At 35.7% G+C, this 18,481-nt stretch overlaps 1 protein-coding gene across 1 annotated transcript in view; it reads left to right on the top strand.

Annotated features, from left to right (window-relative positions):
- Nucleotides 1–18,481, top strand: part of ADAMTS6 (ADAM metallopeptidase with thrombospondin type 1 motif 6) — a 222,699-nt gene that overhangs the window by 144,492 nt on the left and 59,726 nt on the right. The window contains exons 14-16 of the mRNA XM_036279502.1: nucleotides 7,690–7,792; nucleotides 14,853–14,986; nucleotides 17,031–17,154. Coding sequence (XP_036135395.1) covers nucleotides 7,690–7,792; nucleotides 14,853–14,986; nucleotides 17,031–17,154 — 361 coding nt within the window. The remainder of the gene's footprint in view (nucleotides 1–7,689; nucleotides 7,793–14,852; nucleotides 14,987–17,030; nucleotides 17,155–18,481) is intronic.

Below are 18,481 nucleotides of genomic sequence, written 5' to 3'. Positions count from 1 at the left end.
TAAGAATAGATTATATGGTAGCTGGGTTTTTCTCAGTCAGCTGTACTAGAAGAGCATGTTATTCTGCATTTTTTTCTTCTTCAGTCCATTGCTTAAGGTCATTAAGTGGTGTGATTGCTTTGGTTGTGGTACACAGGAAAAGCATAACCTATATTTAGAGGTAGGATTGTAGTGAAAAATGTATAGACTTCAGATTCAAATTGACTTAAATTTAAATCCTGACTGTAACAGTTGTTGCTGTTTGACCTTGGCACGACACCTAACCTCAGGAAACTTCGGGGAACTCCTATATAAAGTATGGTTGCATCAGACTTGCAGGGCTCTTTGAGAATTAAAAGAAACACATGCACACTATCTAGTGCACTCTTAATACTTAATGTGTACTCAGTACAGAATAGCTATTATTTTATATACATTTTTGTTCTATAGATTAAATCTTCAAATCACTTTTATAAAGAGGAAGGACAACTATTTTTTTTTTTAAATAAGGAACAGACCAGTACCATGGAAGGGATGCAGTAAGGTATAGAATTTCTGAGTACTGTTCTAGAGCTCTTATAACAGATAGAGCCCTTGGGAGGTGAGGGTGGCAAGGTAAGCTTCTCTGAGAGAGTTTGGTCACCTTTGACATCGACGTACAGTCTAACTTTACCCTGCATCAGAACCAGATAGCTGAGGGCATTCTGAACCTATCGACCTTGCCCCCAGAGAGAGGTGTGGGTAAGTGATGCCAAAGTACAGAGTGGGTCTATTAACTAACAGTTTATAACTGTGTCTCAAGTTATGATCAGAAAACAAATAAGTATCAACCGCTTTATTCTTATAAATATTGTTCATAATATACTATTATGTATGGCAAAAAAATCTCAGGGGTGTTGTCATTTCTCTGGGTCGGTGTGGATTTTATGGTGTGCATCGAATTTTGAGAGCAAGGACTAGATTTAAGCACAGAAGAGAGCTGCCTTGTTTATTTTGTTCTTAAAAGAGATGTTTAAAAAGGTACAAAGTAAAAGTTTGTTTCTTAACATATTTATAGGCTTAGGGGAAAGGGTTATGCTGTGGATAGATGGCATTTTAATTAAATTCAGATTCTACAAGGCACATTAGAAGTAACTTTTTTGAAAACTTACATGGAAGATTATCGTATCAAATATGTCAGCAAGATTCAAGTTTGTCTGGACACTGTAGGTTTATCAGGCTTTTGTTTCTCTTTAAAAATAAATGTATAGTGAAACAACAACAAAAACTCAGAAAACTATGCGGAGAACAAAGGGTAAGATGATTGGATTAAAACGTGGTTGCAGTGATTCTCTCTTTGCATTGAACACAAAATTTAACCTTGGAAATGCCCTTACCAATTTCTTTAATGAGATAATCAGACAGTACTTAAAAGCTAGGAAATGGGGAATTTTGTTGGCAACTTGTAAGAGAGGGTGTGGAAGCAAGTCCTTTTTAAACCCCTGTGGCTTTTTGTGTGTAATTTAGAAAAAGATGCCTGTCTGGGTGAACAAACAGAACTATTTCTCTTCTTCACTGTCCTATGTCAAGTGCATGGCTTGCTCAGCAGAGCAGGGGTTGGAATCCAAATTCCACTCATGTTTCCCCAACTAATGGGACATTACTGGCTAAGAATATGTTGCTATCCTAGAGAGGAAGGAGAGAAATAAATTTGAGGAGTGTAGATACTAGTGTAATACTGAAGAAGTAAAAGTGCATTTGGTATGAAAGCAAGAAAGGAAAAAAAGAAGCAGGGGGTGGGAAAGACATAGAGGATGTAGGGTACAAAATGCCACTTTTGCTCATTTTGCAATTTTACCTGAGTCGTAGGAACCCTCGTACCTTCCCCTGCCCCTCCCCTTTAGGAAGAGAGGAGAGGAGAGGGAAAGGGGGAAGAGGGTTTCCATTTTCAGCCTGCTTCTCACTCTTTATTACCCATGAGACAAAGTATAGTATTTTCAGGATTTTCCTCATTTGTAAAATATTTAGGGATGTATTCCTCTTAAAGGTATGAGCATTTGGGGTATATTTTGCAAATAAAAATGAAAAATAAAAGAAAGAAGGCATGAAGGGATTCCTGGACTTGTCAAGGTCACCCTATTCTTCAGGACAAAACCATAATTAGAACCCCAGTAAAATTTCTGCAAAGTCTATCAGCAGAAGCTGAGATTTTTTTTATAGCAACTTTTATACCCCCAATGAATTATTCTTTTTTAAGTTTATCTACCAATAAAAAGTACTAAGTCAAAAGGAGATGTTTTTAAACTATCAGTAAAATTGGTAACATATGATACTCTATAGAATGTGCTAACAACACAGATCTCCGAAAAAACAAGTGGTGATAAAGTGATAATATTAATTTTTAAATTTTTTTTTGAAAATACAAAGATCAAAAGATGCTGAGACCTGCAGCTTTTCTCTCTGGATTTATGTGGGGCCCTGCTGGTTGCTTTTTAAAAGGAGAGGATGCTTGATTAGTGTTAACACTAGGAGGCTGAAAACCTGTCAGGGTTTACAGAAAGAATTTGTTGTGTATGCCCATTGTTCTCTGTTAGGATTTCTGCATAGTGTCAGCATTTATAATCCCTGAGTAATTTAAAAAGCATTACTCCTTAAACTCTCCACTCTTCCTAAACAAAAACAAAAAAATATATATTTTATGTAATTTTTTCTTAAGAAATTAACTCCTTTTTGATCACTTTCATTCTTTGGAACCAGCGTATACAATTCCCGCGGGAGTTATTTCTAATCAACACAAATTCTGAGAGCATTCACAGAAGGAAACATTGAAATCAGGAGAACAGAGCACACTTTGATGTATTCTAGAGCCAGAAAGGCATGGGATCAAGTAGCCAAGTGTACTCCAGTTCCCTTAAGCCCTTCCATCATCTATGCTATTCTGTGAACATCCCAAACATGCCCCTGCCTCGGGGCCTTTGCATCTACTGTTTCCTGGAACCCTCTTTTCACATATATGTACTTAAGTCACTCCCTCAGTTTTTTTTTTCTTTTTTCTTTTCAATTTTAAAAAATATTTTTTTTCTGTATTGATTTTAGAGAGAGAGGAAAGGAGGGGGAGAGAAAGATAGCAACATCGATGAGAGAGAACACCGATTGGCCGCCTCCTGCATGCCCCCCACTGGGGATTTGGCCCACAACCTGGGCATGTGTCCTGACTGGGAATCGAACTGGTGATCTGTCGGTGCATGGATTGACACTTAACCACTGAGCCACACCGCTGGGCCCCCTCAGTTTCTTTTAACTCTGCTCCAGTGCCACCTTATCTGAGAATTTCTCTGACCATACTATTTAAAACAACTTCCCTCCACCTCACTATCAATCTCCTTAACCTGTGTTGTGTTTCTTCTTTCTCCTTGCCACTACAGTGAGCTCCATGACAGCAGGGATCTAATCTGTTTTGTTTATTGCCTTATATCCAGAGCCTCGATCATAGGTAACACATAGTAAGCATTTTATATATATTTGCTGAAAAAAACTAAAGACAATGAAGGCCAGTTCTTGGTGCCTTGTGTTAAAAGGGCTAATGATGAATCCTGGTGTGCCCTTAGGGACGCCATCAAGGTCTAGTACCTTTCATTTAGGGGTTAGATTTACTTTGTGCGGATCCAGAGGAAAGGAACAAGACCACGGGGCTCTAGGAAGACAGATTTTGGCAGAAAGGAAGAACCTGATAATAATTGCAGCTGTCTGAAAAGTATTTGTCTTTCTGTAGGTGTTTATTCAGATTGTATGACCACTTTGGGGATAATTTAGAGGACATTTAAACACAGTATGCAATTTAGATTATATTACTTCTAACATCAGTTCTTAAGTGTATGATTTGGTATTGACTTAATAACTGGGGGGGGGTGTCAATGGAGTATAAAGGGGGTATCAACAGTAAAAAGAATTTAAAAAATTAATAATTGAGTTTGGTTCTTCTAAAAGTGCTGCCGGACTGACATATCTATTATGTTAACACCTGAAGCAAGGGTTGGCAAAATCTATCTCCTGGGCCAAATTCAGACCCTCACCTTATTTTGTAAATAGAACTTTATTGGAACACAGCCCTGGCCATTTATATCTATGACTTCTTTCACATTATAATGGCACAGTTGACTAGTCACAACAGACACTGTATGGAACACAAAACCTAAAATATTTACTATGTGGCCCTTTCCAGGAAAAGTTTGCCGATCTCTATACCCTTAATCAATAAACTACAAAAAAAGAGTGCATGGAAATGTATCTGTATTCAGCCTACCAATTTCGGCTCCTCCTCCTTCTTCTTTATTGATTGTTGTATCAGTGAAGATCCAACCATAATAATATAAACCACTGAGTATTTAGAGGGAATTTAATGCAAATAATTGATTACATGGCGATGGAAGAGGCTTGCAAGCCCCTAGATCAGGGTGAGCAGGAAGATGCCACCACTCCTGCCAGAGAGACCCAGGAAGGAGGTCGTTTGATCAGAGCCCAGAGCCAGCAATCACACAGCAGAAGCTGGAAGCATAGGATGGGATAGAGATGTGAGGTTTCTGTTGCCTGAAGATGCAGCCACAGAAAGATTCTGCTTCTGCCTACCTCAGGGAGAGAGGAAATGCCAGAAATGCCCTGGCTTCTCCCATTAGTGCCTTTCATTGCCTGCATCCAACCAGAAATCAGCTGGCACAGAAGCCAAGCCTGGGATATGGAGCTTGCAGACTTTGTTCCCAGGAAATACAGAGCAGAGCAGAGCAAGGGAAGGCGAAGGATGAGTCTAAGGATGCCTGACCCAAGACAGCACAGAGGCCAGTAGTTATTCAGAGCTGCTATATGCCAGGTACAGAGCTAACCATTTTACGTGAATCTTCAACTAGGAGGTAAATACCAGTATTATCCCCTGTTTATAGATGAGGCTTAGAAAATAAAGTACATTGCTCAAAGCCATGAATTAAACAAATGACCAAGTTAGAATTGAATCCAGGTCTGTTTTACTCTAAAATTTGTATTTTATAAGAATGGGCCCTCTTATTCTGTACATGAGAAAAGGTAGTTTGGAGAAGATAAAAACTTGCAGCTAGAAATGACAAGGCTAGGTCTACAGCCCGACTTACTCCTATTAGGTTTTCATGTATCTCAACAGCTAAAACCTCATGCTGTTAGTGTGTTGCATTTAGACAGTGTCCAGAGGAGGCTCCACTCAGATGAGGGAGATGTCCTTGCACCCTGAAACTATTACTAAGCAAACCTTTCTGCACCCAGAACTCTGTAGCAAAATGTGATCAATAATTACACCTACCTTATAAAAGTGTTGACAGAGATTAAATAGATAATACATCTCGAGACCTCTGAACAGTGTGCCACAGAGTAGGTACTTAGTAAATGCTTAGTAAATGCTAAGTTGCTGTTGTCATTGTTAAACTTTATTATGCTGACCCTTGGAGTGGTTATCACAAGAAAAGAGTAGATCAGAAAGTTTACGAAAGGTTATCCAAGTGCTTCATCAGACAGTACTCTCCTCCTGTTGCACCTTTTACTCCTCTTCTGCTCAGGAGCATCATTACAAGGTAATTAAGAATGGGATTTTTTTGTTTTTAAGTGAATGGGCTTCCTGATACCTTAGTTTGTTAACGCGATGCTTTTTCATGTACTGGTGCTTTTCTATGAAATGTCATCTCCTCTGCTTTCATCTAGGATGGACTTTTCCCAACTATTCCCAACATATGACCTTTTCCATCCTGTCCCCATGGCTCTACTTAGCTTTATTCTTAATAGTCCTTCCTGAAGTCATTTTTCTTAACCAGCTCTATTCCTACAATATCTTATAATGTTACAAAGATTAAGTATTTAGAATACTTTTATTATAATTACAATACACTCCAGATTTGCTTGCAGAGGAAATGTTTCCCTCACCAATCACGTGACGCGTTGATCGCTCCCCTTCACACAGCACCCGTAGGAACCTCTGCCATGCGGTCACACACTTGCTGCCCACAGCAGTGCTGGCGTTTTTCTGTTTGTATCTTGTTTCTCCAGCTAGATTGAAAGCGGTGCTTGGAGGAACTTTTAGGTGGTTGGTGCTTTACAAATGCTTATGTTTTATGTGAAAACTTGTAGCTAGAATTAGAATTATTTGTATTTTAAAGAAATGATAATATTTGCTTAAAAACAAGTCTTGCTGCATGGCAATGCCACTGACAGCTTCAGCCCTCGTGTGGGATTCCCCGAAAACGCTGGGAAAGGAAAGCATTAGCACACCTTGCAACAGGCGCCAGAAGCGTATCTTCTCAGCACGATGCACTATGGTTCATAGTTTACATTTTTTAAAAAGACAGGTAAGAAGTGTAAATAACAAGTAGAATAATTAGGTGCGGCATTGCAGTGTCTTATTTTAATGTGCAGAACAATATTTTTAAATGCAGGGCTCATAACAGAATGTAGACTTGCTGTCACTATTTTCAGAATCTGAGGCTTTGGACTTGATATGGTAGAAATTTGAACCACAGTATATAGGAAGTAATGATGACCATGCAAATATTTACACATTGTGGTCTATTATTTTTGCACAAGGTCAAGGGACCAATTGCAATGCACTGACCTCAGAAAACTGTATAAAGTACAGTAAATATAGAGATCCAAGGGTAGGTGGTAAAAGTCCTGAAAATGATATCTGAGAGTGTGTGTAATATATTCATCATTTACTCACGATGAATAATTTTATCTAATGACTTGCTTCATTCTTTCATATTTAAAGTGGATGTTTCTCAGTCAGTGTTTCAAAAACAGTAGCTTCATGTTTAGGTGTAACAGCAGCAAAACTCCAAAAGATATGTCAAATTAGGTCATATTACTCAAACACTGTGATGTTATACTTTTAATTCTTTGTGAACTTAAATACTGAATTTAGGATGGCCCTGTGGTATTTGGCATCTGGACCTAGCTAGACTGGCAAGATTTTCTGTCCTCTCTGTAAAAAATTCAGGTAGAAGAAGCATTCCAAATTTTTAAAAGCAAATAATTCTTTTTTCACCTTCCCAACATCCTTCTCTCTCCTCCACCCAACGCATGTACGTGTTTTGAACCAAATTAGTGTTTTATTTTCTATGATGTTAAAGATTAAATGTAAACCCTAATAAGTCCAAATTTCTTGCATTGGAAGGTGTTTAAATTTGAGGCCTAGCATTTTGTCCAGTTCATCCCATGTCTTAAAATATGGTTTTTGTCAGAACTAGACAGTAAACAGCTATAGTAGTAGGGATCCAAACCACAATTAATAGTGCCGAATGTCATGTTACAAACCTGCCTCTTGATTCCTTAAAATAAAAAGCTGGACCTCAAATACTGCTACCAAAAAAGATTTTGTGTTTTAGTTTCTTCTACTAGTTTTTATGTATGTTTATAAGAAGATACCTGATGGATCGATTGCAAAGTGGGGTACAACATGCATTTGAGTGTAAAGTTATATGGAAAATGTCTAACCCTTAACTTTGTTTAAATGACTTCAGTTATTTCTTCTGTGGCTAAGATTACAACTCAGACACTTCGGTCTAAATACTGGTTGTAAAAGAGCAAATGCCAGAGTTATAGCCAGACAAGAAGGCAGTGAGCTAATGTGATGGAGTTCAGGCAATTTTATTTTGGGGACATTGTCCCTTGGTTTTGGAGTTTTTCAACAATCGTACCATTTATGATTTTATTTTATTTTAGCCATGTCCTTTGGGGTCCCAAGATTTTCGAGAGAAACAGTGTGCAGACTTTGACAATATGCCTTTCCGTGGAAAGTATTATAACTGGAAACCCTATACTGGAGGTAATGTATAACCTGGCAGAGTATTCATCATGCTTGAGAGCTTTGCAAACATAAAAGAATATATAAATACGTACAAACACAAACACACATTACTACACATACCAGTAAAAATTCGTGTTTGTAAATCAAAGCAGGACAATGCTATATAAAGTTCTCATGTTTTAGTTTCCCAGTAATAAAGTTTATATGTTAGTACAAATGATCAGAAATCATTAAAAAAATCTAATTCTATTTAACAGTGTACAACGGTCTGGTATAAAACTAAATAATATTTTTGAGTTCTTGACTTCCTTGAGGTACATGGACGTTACATTATAATCATTTAGAATCAGGGAGTATTTAGAGTTACCACCCTTAAAACAAATTATAACAACATAAACCAACTCCAGAGGCCAGGAAAATGTGTTCTTGCCTGAGAAAAGGCTAAAAATCTTTTCAGAGGTTTTTATTATTATTTTTTTTTAGGGTGAGGAAGCATTTTTGCTTTTTAATTTGGGCATGTATCAAACATAAATTGTTTGCTTACACTCCCAAAATGCAAACTAAATTTTGTTAAAAATTTTTCTTGGAAAAATTGAATGCATGTTTAAAATTTTTGCTTTTTTTTTGAAACATTTTCAACAAAGGACAATATTGAGATAATTTTACAGTGACAAGTTTTTACCCACCACCAAGATTCTACCATTAACATTTTAGTACATATTTTTTATTTTATGTCTAGTCAATCTCTCTATCCATTCATCAATCTATTTTGGGGATGCATTTCAAAGTAAATTATAGTCACTAATAATATACTTTCCTATAAATACTGAAGCATGTAAAACATTAACCACAGTTCACTATTGTTTGCTTTTTTCTTTTGAGGTTAGATTATGTACAATGAAATGCACAAATCTTAACTGTACTTCCCCTGAGTTTTGACAAACACATACACCTCTAAAACCCTACTGAAATATAGAACATTACTATTACCTCCATAGTCCTCCCCAGTCAATAGCTGACTCAACCTACTTGTTGTAAGAGGCAACTACTGTTCTGATGTTTTTTTCTTCCCATAGATTAGTTTTGCCTGTTCCAAAACTTCATATAAATGAAATTATGTCACATTTACTCTTTTGTGCAAGGCTTCTTTAAGCCTAAGGCTTCTTTAATCCATCTGCATTATTGCATGTATAAGTAGTTCATTCCTTTTTATTGCTAAGCAGTTTCTATTACAATAACCAGTTTGCTTTTCCATTCTGCTATTGATGGGCACCTGGGATGTTTCTAGTTTATGGTTGTTATGAATAAGCTGCTGTGAATAGCTGCATACACATCTTTTTGTGGGCATATATTTTTATTTCTCTTGGGTACTTAGGGGTGGAATTGCTAGGTAATAGGGTAGGTTGAGTTTAGTTTTGAAAGAAACTGCCAGATAGTTTTCCAAAGCGATTGTACCATATCACACTCCCACCCACGATGTATAAGTTCTGTTTTTTCCACATCATTGCCATCATTTGATGCTTTCAGTCTTCTTCTGGTGGGTGTATAATGGTGTCTAAACGTAGCTTTAAATTACATTTCTGATTATTGATTATGTTGAGCACATTTTCATGTGCTTATTGATCATTTTTACATCATCTTTTATAAAGTGTTCAAATTCTTTGCCGATTTTTAATTGGTGTTTTATCTTTTTATTTTTGAATGGTAGTCATTTATCAGATAAGTTTTACAAATATTTTCTCACAGTCTATGGCTCTTTTAGTTTTTTTAAAAAAATATGTTTTTATTGATTTTCTAGAGAGAGAGAAAGGGAGAGGGAGAGAGAGAAACATTAATAAGAGAGAGACATGGATCGGCTGCCTCTTACATAACCCCCACCGGTGATCCAGCCCACAACCCAGGCATGTGCCCTAACTAGGATCAAATGTCTGACCCCTTGGTGCATGGAACAACACTCAGCTGACTGAGCCACACTGGCCAAGGCATCTCCTCTTAATTTTTTTAGTGGTGTTTTAGATGAATATAGGATTTTAATTTTGATGAATTCTAATTTCTCCATTTTTTTCTTTTATGGTTAATGTGTTCTGTGGCCTTAGAAATCTTTGCCTACTTCAACTCAAGACAGTATTTTCTTATGTTTTCTTCTAAAAGCCATGTTTTTGATCTTTACATTTAGATGTACAATCTAAAAATAATTTAGGGGGGAAATGTGTATTTGGAGTGTATTTACGGGCTATATTTCGTTTCATCAATCTGTTTGTCAACCACGTTAGTGCCACACGGACTCTATTACTGTAATTTTAAAGTCTTGGGCACAGGTAGCATAGGTTCTTCTAACTTTAATCTATTTTTATAGGAGTTATTTGGATCTTCTTAGTGCTTTACATGTCCATATGAATTATAAAATGTATTGATCATTTATATAGAAAAACATGCTGGGCTTATGCTAGTTATCATGTTGAATCTATAGATCAATAGAGAAAGAACTGATAAAATACTGTATTGGATTTTCCAATTTATGAACACGATATATATACATCTCTGTGTATTTGTGTTTTCTTTCATTTCTTTCAGCTATGTTTTGTAGTTTTAGGTGTTATGTCTTGCACATTATTTGTTAAATCTATTTCTTAGTAACGTGTTTTGAAAGTTTAAAAAATTTTATTTATAACTGTTAACTCTAGTGTATAAAAATAAAATTGATTTTTATATATTAACTTTGTATTCTGTTACCTTAGGATTTTCTTGCTAAATAGTTATGTTATTGGAAAATTAAGACTATCTATTTCAATCTTTTTGCCTTTTTAAAAATTTTCTTGCCTTAATGCACTCACTTGGACCTTAGTACAATTTGTGTCAATTATATGTGATTTTCTTCTTTATTCTGTTAATTTGGTGAATTACTTGATAGATTTTATAATGTCAAACCAACCTTTTATTCTCAGGATAAATCCATGTGGTGATGATTTATCTTTTTATATATTAATGGATTTAGTTGCTAATGTTTTATTAAGGATGTTTGCATCTATATTCATTAGGGAAACTAATTTCTAAATTTTATTTTTGTATGTCTTTGACAAATGTTGGTGTCAGAGTTACTCTGGCTTCCTGAAATAGAATTCTTATTTATTTTGAAAGAGTTTGTAACATTGGTATTATTTCTTCCTTGGAATAGATTTTACTAGAAAAACTGTGTAGGTTTGGTGTTTTCTTAGTGAAAAAATATTTATTACAAATTCAGTTCCTTTAACAGATATAAGAACTATTCAGATTTTTAAATTCTTAAGTGAGTTTTCGAATTTGTGTCTTTGATAAATTTGTTACTTCTGTGTTGTCCAATTCATTGACAAAAACTGATCATAACATTACCTTATTATCATGTTTAATATTTTATAGGATCTATAGTGATGTATGCTCTTTCATTTCTGATATTCATAATATATATTTTCTCTCTTTTTCTTTTTTAATTTTAATTTTTTTCATCACCATTTATTCCTTCTAAACCCTCTTCCATCACTGCTCCCGCCCATCACTACACTGTTGTCCATGTTCATGGGTTCTCTCCCCCGCCCCTTTTTTTGTTCAATTCACCCCCCAATCAGAGCTGTCTGGCTGCTCTCTATGAGTCTGTTTCTACTGGTAGTTGAGCTTGTTCATTAAATTCCACATATGAGTGAAATCATATGTTACTTGTCTTTCTCTCACTGGCTTATTTCACTTAGCGTAATGTTCTCCAGGCCAATCCATGCTGTTATAAAGAGTAAAATTTTCTTCCTTTTTACCACAGAGTAGTATTCTGTTGTGTACATGTACCACAGCTTTTTTATCTATTCACCTACTTGGACTGCTTCCAAATCTTGTATTTTCTCTTTTTTCTTCATCAGTCTTGGTTGAAGTTTATCAATTTTATTCTTTTCAGAAAATCAACTTTTGACTTTAGTATTTTTCTTTGTCTTTTTTCTCTTTCATTAATTTTTGTTCTTATATTTATTTATTTTTATTATGAGCTTCTTTTGTTCTTCTGTGTTCCCTAAATTTGATGTGTTTTTATTACCTTCAGTTCAAAATATCTTTTTACTTACATTGTGATTTCTTCTTGGACCCATGGGTTATTTTGAACTGTTATTTTTATTTTCAAATATTTGATATATTCTAGACTTTTTGTTATTCGTAACAAAATTGATGTATAATTTAATTTTATTATGGTTAAAGAATACTATGTATTATATAAATTTAATTAATTTAAAATTGAAAATTAATTAATTCAAGTTTAATTAATAATAATATTATTTATGTTGGTGAATGTTCTATGTATACTTGAAAAGAATGTGTTTTCTACAATTGTTGAATATAGTGTTTTTTGTAGATACTCATGAGGTCAAGTTGGTTGATACTGTTATTCAAATATTTTATATTCTTTCTGATTTTTTTCTCTTCTAGTTCTATCAGTTGCTGAGAGAAGTGTGTTAAAATCTTGAACTATAGCTTTGGTTTCTTTTTATGTATTTTGAATCACCTTTATTAGATGTATATATATTTGAAATTGTTTTGTTTTACTCTAGGAGGAGAAGAAGTAAGTGTCTGAAATAATTCATATATTTAATCATTAGCTTCTAGGTAATTGTGTGTGGAATGAATTAACCCTAAATTCATAATAAGCTTTTTTTTTTTTTTTTTTTTTATCCTCACCCGAGGACATTTTTCCATTTTTTGTTCAGATAGAGCGGGAGGGAGAGAGAGGAAGAGAGAGAGAGAGAAACATCGATGTGAAGGGACACATCGAGTGGCTACCACCCGCATGACCAACCAGGGCCGGGGACAAACTGCAACCGAGGTACATGCCCTTAGCGGGAACCGAACCCGGGTCTCTCTGTACCGCAGGTCGATGCTCCAACCGCTGAGCCAAACCGGCCAGGGCCATAATAAGCTTTAAATTAAGGTAATTTGTAATGTGACCTTCCATTTAGACAATCATCTTAAATACCTTCTTTAAAAAATAAAAAAATAAAAAAAATAAAAAATAGCAGTACTTCTTCTGAAAACTCATTATAGCAGAGGAAGCTAAATACATCTTTGTCAGTGAAAAAAGTGGAAATTTATTTCTATTATTATCACATAAGGAATAAAACCATAGCAATTATGTCTTGCCTATCAAATATTTTCTTACATAATTAGTGTGAATAATTGAATAAATAAAAGGCTAGTGTTCTTTTTTTAAAGCTCATTACATAAAAAGCTACATTAAATTTCAAAGCACTACAATAAAAAATGGGGAAAGAACAATATTGGGTAATAATGAAAACAATCCCAGTAATATTCATGGAAATTTATTTATTTATTTATTTTTTTAAATCTTCACCCGAGGACATTTTTCTTCAAATTGAGTGGGAGGGAGAGAGGGAGGAAGAAAGAGAAAGAAACATCAATGTGAAAGAGATGCATCGAGTGGTTGCCACCCACACAACCCCAACGGGGGCCAGGGAGAGACTGCAACTGAGGTACGTGCCCTTAGCGGGAACTGAACCTGGGCTTCTCTGGTCTGCAGGCCGACACTCTAACCACTGAGCAAAACCAGCCAGGGCTACTCATGGAAATTTTGAACAATTTTATTCATGAGAATCTTGCAAAAACAGATTATAAATACCTTGAATATCAGTTCAGAAATAAATTATTTTATTTATTAATCATTACTTCTGTGCTCAGGACAGCAAAATATATCATTAACCTAAGCTGAGTAATAACATTATCAGTAATATAGGAGTTCTATAGCCAACAGACAAAGAAAATGGAAGAAAACATGAACTTAGGCCAGTGGCTGTAAACAGGCAGTTCAGGAACAACTTTTACATGCATACATGTTTTAACCTCCACCGTATTTTTGCAAACTTTGAATGAGTTGCCAACAACAGTTTATATTTTAAATATCTAGGTTTTCATCTTCTCTTGTAAAAACAGGATGTCTGACGGTGTGGGGCCATCTTCTTGCATGACAACTATCAACTATAACACTGATCTCCTTTAAAGGGATGTTCTGTCTCTAACTTACCCTTGCCTTCACCCTGCAGCACCCTGGTTTCTACCTTCACTGAGACCTGGGCATGTGAATTCATCTTTCTGCTTGATTTTCTTTATAAGAAGTAGTCTGCTTTATTTCAAAGAGAAATTTTATCAGAAGAATTAAAATAGGTGCAAAGTGTTTTAAATCTCATGAAATAAAGGTTCAACTGAAAGTATTCTTGCATATTCTAATTAATAGTTACATATTTATAAGTTGGTTTTTCATGCACTGTTTTGAATTAAATATATTCATATTTATTGCTACTTTTCCAATATACTATGAGGCTATGATATGTACTCTGCTTGTTGTTTTAAATTGCTACTATTCATGCCTATTTTTTTATATCAACCATAAAAAATACAAATTTCAATGACAACATGAAAATGCTCAAGTTATTATATGTATTTACTCACAAATGAAATGAGATATTATTGTAACTATTCAATTTTAATGCTATAATTAATTTTATCTTTGATTTGCTAATCTGATAACAATTTATCTCCACACTAAAGCCATGTTCATGGAATGTGATATGTTTAAAATAGTTTTATTTTACAACTACATGTCCTTGCTTAAGTAGCAGAGTTTTTCTATCAGCTTCAGTAACAAGTTACATATGTTGCAGAAATTCCTATTTGTCATATGAGGTTATTGTCGCAAGCCTCCTTAAATTTTATTTCCTTAGTTCATTTTTAAAAATAGTTTTTATTTCTTTATTTTTTTCAATAGTCAGATACCTCCACTATGATCCCTTTGGACCCAAAATATATTGTAACTATATATTGGAAACCCCTAACATTTTTAAACTCTAAAACTACTTAGCAGGACCTTCATTGAGTTGCACAAGCAATGAAAATAAACATGAAATTTTTGCAAAGGAAGAAAGAAACCTACAAATCTAGGGATATAGTTAAGGAATGATGTCTATAGGAATTGTAAATTTGCTGTGGATAATAATGAATCACTGTCTCTTAGGAGAACCACTTCATTTATTTCTTTTTTTTAACTATATTTTTCCAGGTGGAGTAAAACCTTGTGCATTAAACTGCTTGGCTGAAGGTTACAATTTCTACACTGAACGTGCCCCCTCAGTGATTGATGGGACTCAGTGCAATGCGGATTCACTGGATATCTGTATCAACGGAGAATGCAAGGTTGCTCAGATTATAAATTTCACTTCTTTTGTTGGTTTTTTTTTCTTTGAGAGTTTTCTCTTTTTCTTCAGATAGTAGCTGCTGATGAATACCATGTTCAGTTTTAATAAAGAGAGCTGTATTTTAGAGAAATTTAGTTTCCAGTAAGGATCACAGTATATATATTCAAACACCATGCAAATGTGATTTATTCTGGTGTTCTACTTATGTTTATAGTGATAGCTACAGCAGTCAAAATGTTCAGATTCTGTTCTGTTTACAAACAAGATGATAGCCCTGGCCGGTTTGGCTCAGAGGTCAGAGCGTTGGCCTGTGGTCCAGAGATCCTGGTTCGGTTCCCGCTAAGGGCACGTACTGCGGTTGCAGTTTGTCCCCGGCCCTGGTTGGGTCGTGCAGGAGGCAGGCACTCAATGTGTCCCTTTCATGTTGATGTTTCTCTCTCTTCCTCTCTCTCCCTCCCACTTTATACAAAAAATGGAAAAATGTCCTTGGGTGAGGATGAAAAAAAGCAACAACAATAATAAAAAACAACAACAACAAGATGATAGGAAAAGAGAGAGAATGAGGATTTAGCTCTTACTCATTTGGCTACTATATGTTTTCATTGGAAGATTATTTGGAAAATCATAGCATGATTTTTTTTCTCAAAGTGTGAAATAGCTATACTCCTGTATTTTGTCTCGTTTTAAAGCATTTCCAATTACTTTTACTATAGAGTTAGTCTTTACCTTATTAAAGAATTTACTCTAGAGAATTAGCCAGACTAGTTGGGAGTTATAGGAGCAAATCCATGTAATTTCCTAGACCTGTGTGTGAATCTTATCATAATAAGAAAAGCCACAAAACCACTTTTCTCAATTTGTGTTTTACTTTAAAGAGAAGTGCAAAACTAAGTTCCAGAAACTGAGAAAGAAGAGATACAAACAATGTCTATTTTACTTCATCTCATAATTTCTGGCAGAAGTTTTTGTCCTCTGCCTACTGGCCTCCAGATATATCTGATAGCCGTGTGTGTGTGTGTACATGCACATGTGTGTTTACTTGAAGAAAGAGTTATTTTTTTGACAATATTAAAATTATTTTTAGACAACAAACACCCAGGTACAGTTTTTATTCAGAGATTACATGCCTGGTATCAATGATTAAATGTCAAATATACAAATTTAAGTACCAAAATATGTGCTGAAAATATATAAGAATCCACATTTATATGTTTAAAGGAAAGATTGAAAGGTAGAATTTATGGCACTTTTATTCAGCTAGTGGATACAGGTGTTCATTTTAAAAGGTTTACCCAGTCATGAATTCCACAGCTGATCCTTGACATTAACAATTGGACATCTAAAATCGACAGTGGGCTCTGGCCGGTTTGGCTCAGCGGTTAGAGCATCGGCCTGCGGTCCGGAGAGACTCAGGTTTGGTTCCCAGTGAGGGCACGTACCTCGGTTGCAGTTTGTCCCCGGCCCTGGTTGGTTGTGTGGGTGGCAGCCGCTCGATGTGTCCCTTTCACATCGATGTTTCTCTCTCTCTCTGTTCCTCTTTCTCCCTCCCGCTCTATCTGAACAAAGAATGGAAAAATGTCCTCGGGTGAGGATGATAAAAAAAAAAAAAAATTGACAGTGGTTTAGAAAGGGTAAACCATCATGCCCAGTCAGACTCTTGCTGTTATAACCCTAAAATAACCCTGCATGGGACTAAATGTCATTTTCCCCTAGTTTTTGCATTTCTTGATTTAGGGTATAAGTAAGAGCCCATTTCTAACAAATTGTAATATTTTAAGAATTGAAGCATGGTATCTATAAATAAAGAAGAAATCTAGGTTAGAAATACAGACATTCATTCTTGGGGAATCAGTTCTTTTTCTCTAAACTTATGTGTTGAGAAATGTTAGCTATAACTTACTAGAGAGTGAAGGTAACAGTGGGAAGAGGACCATGTTTCCTGTTTTGATTTCCCTTACTGGAAAAACAAGCAAATAAGCTATATTTATCTGGTTAGTAAGAATTCCTCATTTGACACACTGAATATTCTTCTCTGTTTTCAGCATGTAGGTTGTGATAATATTTTGGGATCCGATGCAAGGGAAGATAGATGTCGAGTCTGTGGAGGGGACGGAAGCACGTGTGATGTCATTGAAGGGTTCTTCAATGATTCGTTGCCCAGAGGAGGTGAGTGTGTAGAGAGAACTGGTCCTCACACCTCTGGTGTATTTGGAATAGCCAAAACTTCTGATCACCCCCCACACTTTAAAATGTCTTTATTTAGGCAGACATTGCTCTCTCCCCCCGAATTATTTTCAGTCCTTTAAAGTATTCAGTGTGTAAAAATGCTCAGCAATGTGGGAATAGAAGGATCATATCTCAACATAATAAAGGCCATATATGAAAGACCTACAGCCAACATCATACTCAATGGGCAGAAACTAAAAACATTTCCATTAAGAACAGGAACAAGACAGGGATGTCCACTTTCGCCACTCTCATTTAACATAGTACTGGAAGTCTTAGCCACAGCAATCAGACATGAGGAAAAAATAAAAGGGATCCAAAATGGAAAGGAGGAAGTGAAACTCATTATTTGCAGATGACATGATATTATACATAGAAAACCCTAAAGACTCCATCAAAAATCTACTAGACTTTTTTTTTTATTTTTTATTTTTTTGTCCTCACCCGAGGATATTTTTCCATTTTTTGTACAGATAGAGTGGGAGGGAGAGAGAGGAAGGGAGAGAGAGAGAGAAACATCGACGTGAAGGGACACATCGAGTGGCTGCCACCCGCACGACCAACCAGGGCCGGGGACAAACTGCAACCGAGGTACATGCCCTTAGCGGGAACCGAACCCGGGTCTCTCCGGACCGCAGGCCGACGCTCTAACCGCTGAGCCAAACTGGCCAGGGCAAAAAATCTACTAGACTTAATAAATGAATTTGGCAAAGTAGCAGGATACAAAATTAACATCAAGAAATCGACAGCATTCTTGTACACCAATGATGAACTCACAGAAAGAGAAACTGAAAAAACAATCCTATTCACCATCGCACCAAAAAAATTAAGATACGTAGGAATAAACTTAACCAAAGAAGTAAAGGACCTATTTGCAGAAAACTACAGGACACTGAAAAAAGAAAGAGAGGAATATATAAAAAAGTGGAAGCACATACCCTGTTCATGCATTGGAAGAATTAACATAATTAAAATGTCCATACTACCCAAAGCAATCTATAGATTCAATGCAATCCCCATCAAAATACCAGTGACATATTTCACAGAACTAGAACAAATACTTCGAAAATTCATATGGAACCAAAAAAGTCCCCGAATAGCCACAGCAATTTTGAAAAAGAAGAACAAAGTTGGAGGGATCACATTACCAGATTTCAGGTTATACTACAAAACCACTGTAATCAAAACAGCCTGGTACTGGCACAAGAACAGGCATATAGAGCAGTGGAACAGAACAGAGAACCCAGAAATGGACCCAAGGCAATAT

This window comes from Molossus molossus, unplaced genomic scaffold, assembly GCF_014108415.1.
Source record: "Molossus molossus isolate mMolMol1 unplaced genomic scaffold, mMolMol1.p scaffold_m16_p_3, whole genome shotgun sequence".
NCBI lineage: Eukaryota > Metazoa > Chordata > Mammalia > Chiroptera > Molossidae > Molossus > Molossus molossus.
This window is presented reverse-complemented; position numbering and strand designations above follow the sequence as displayed.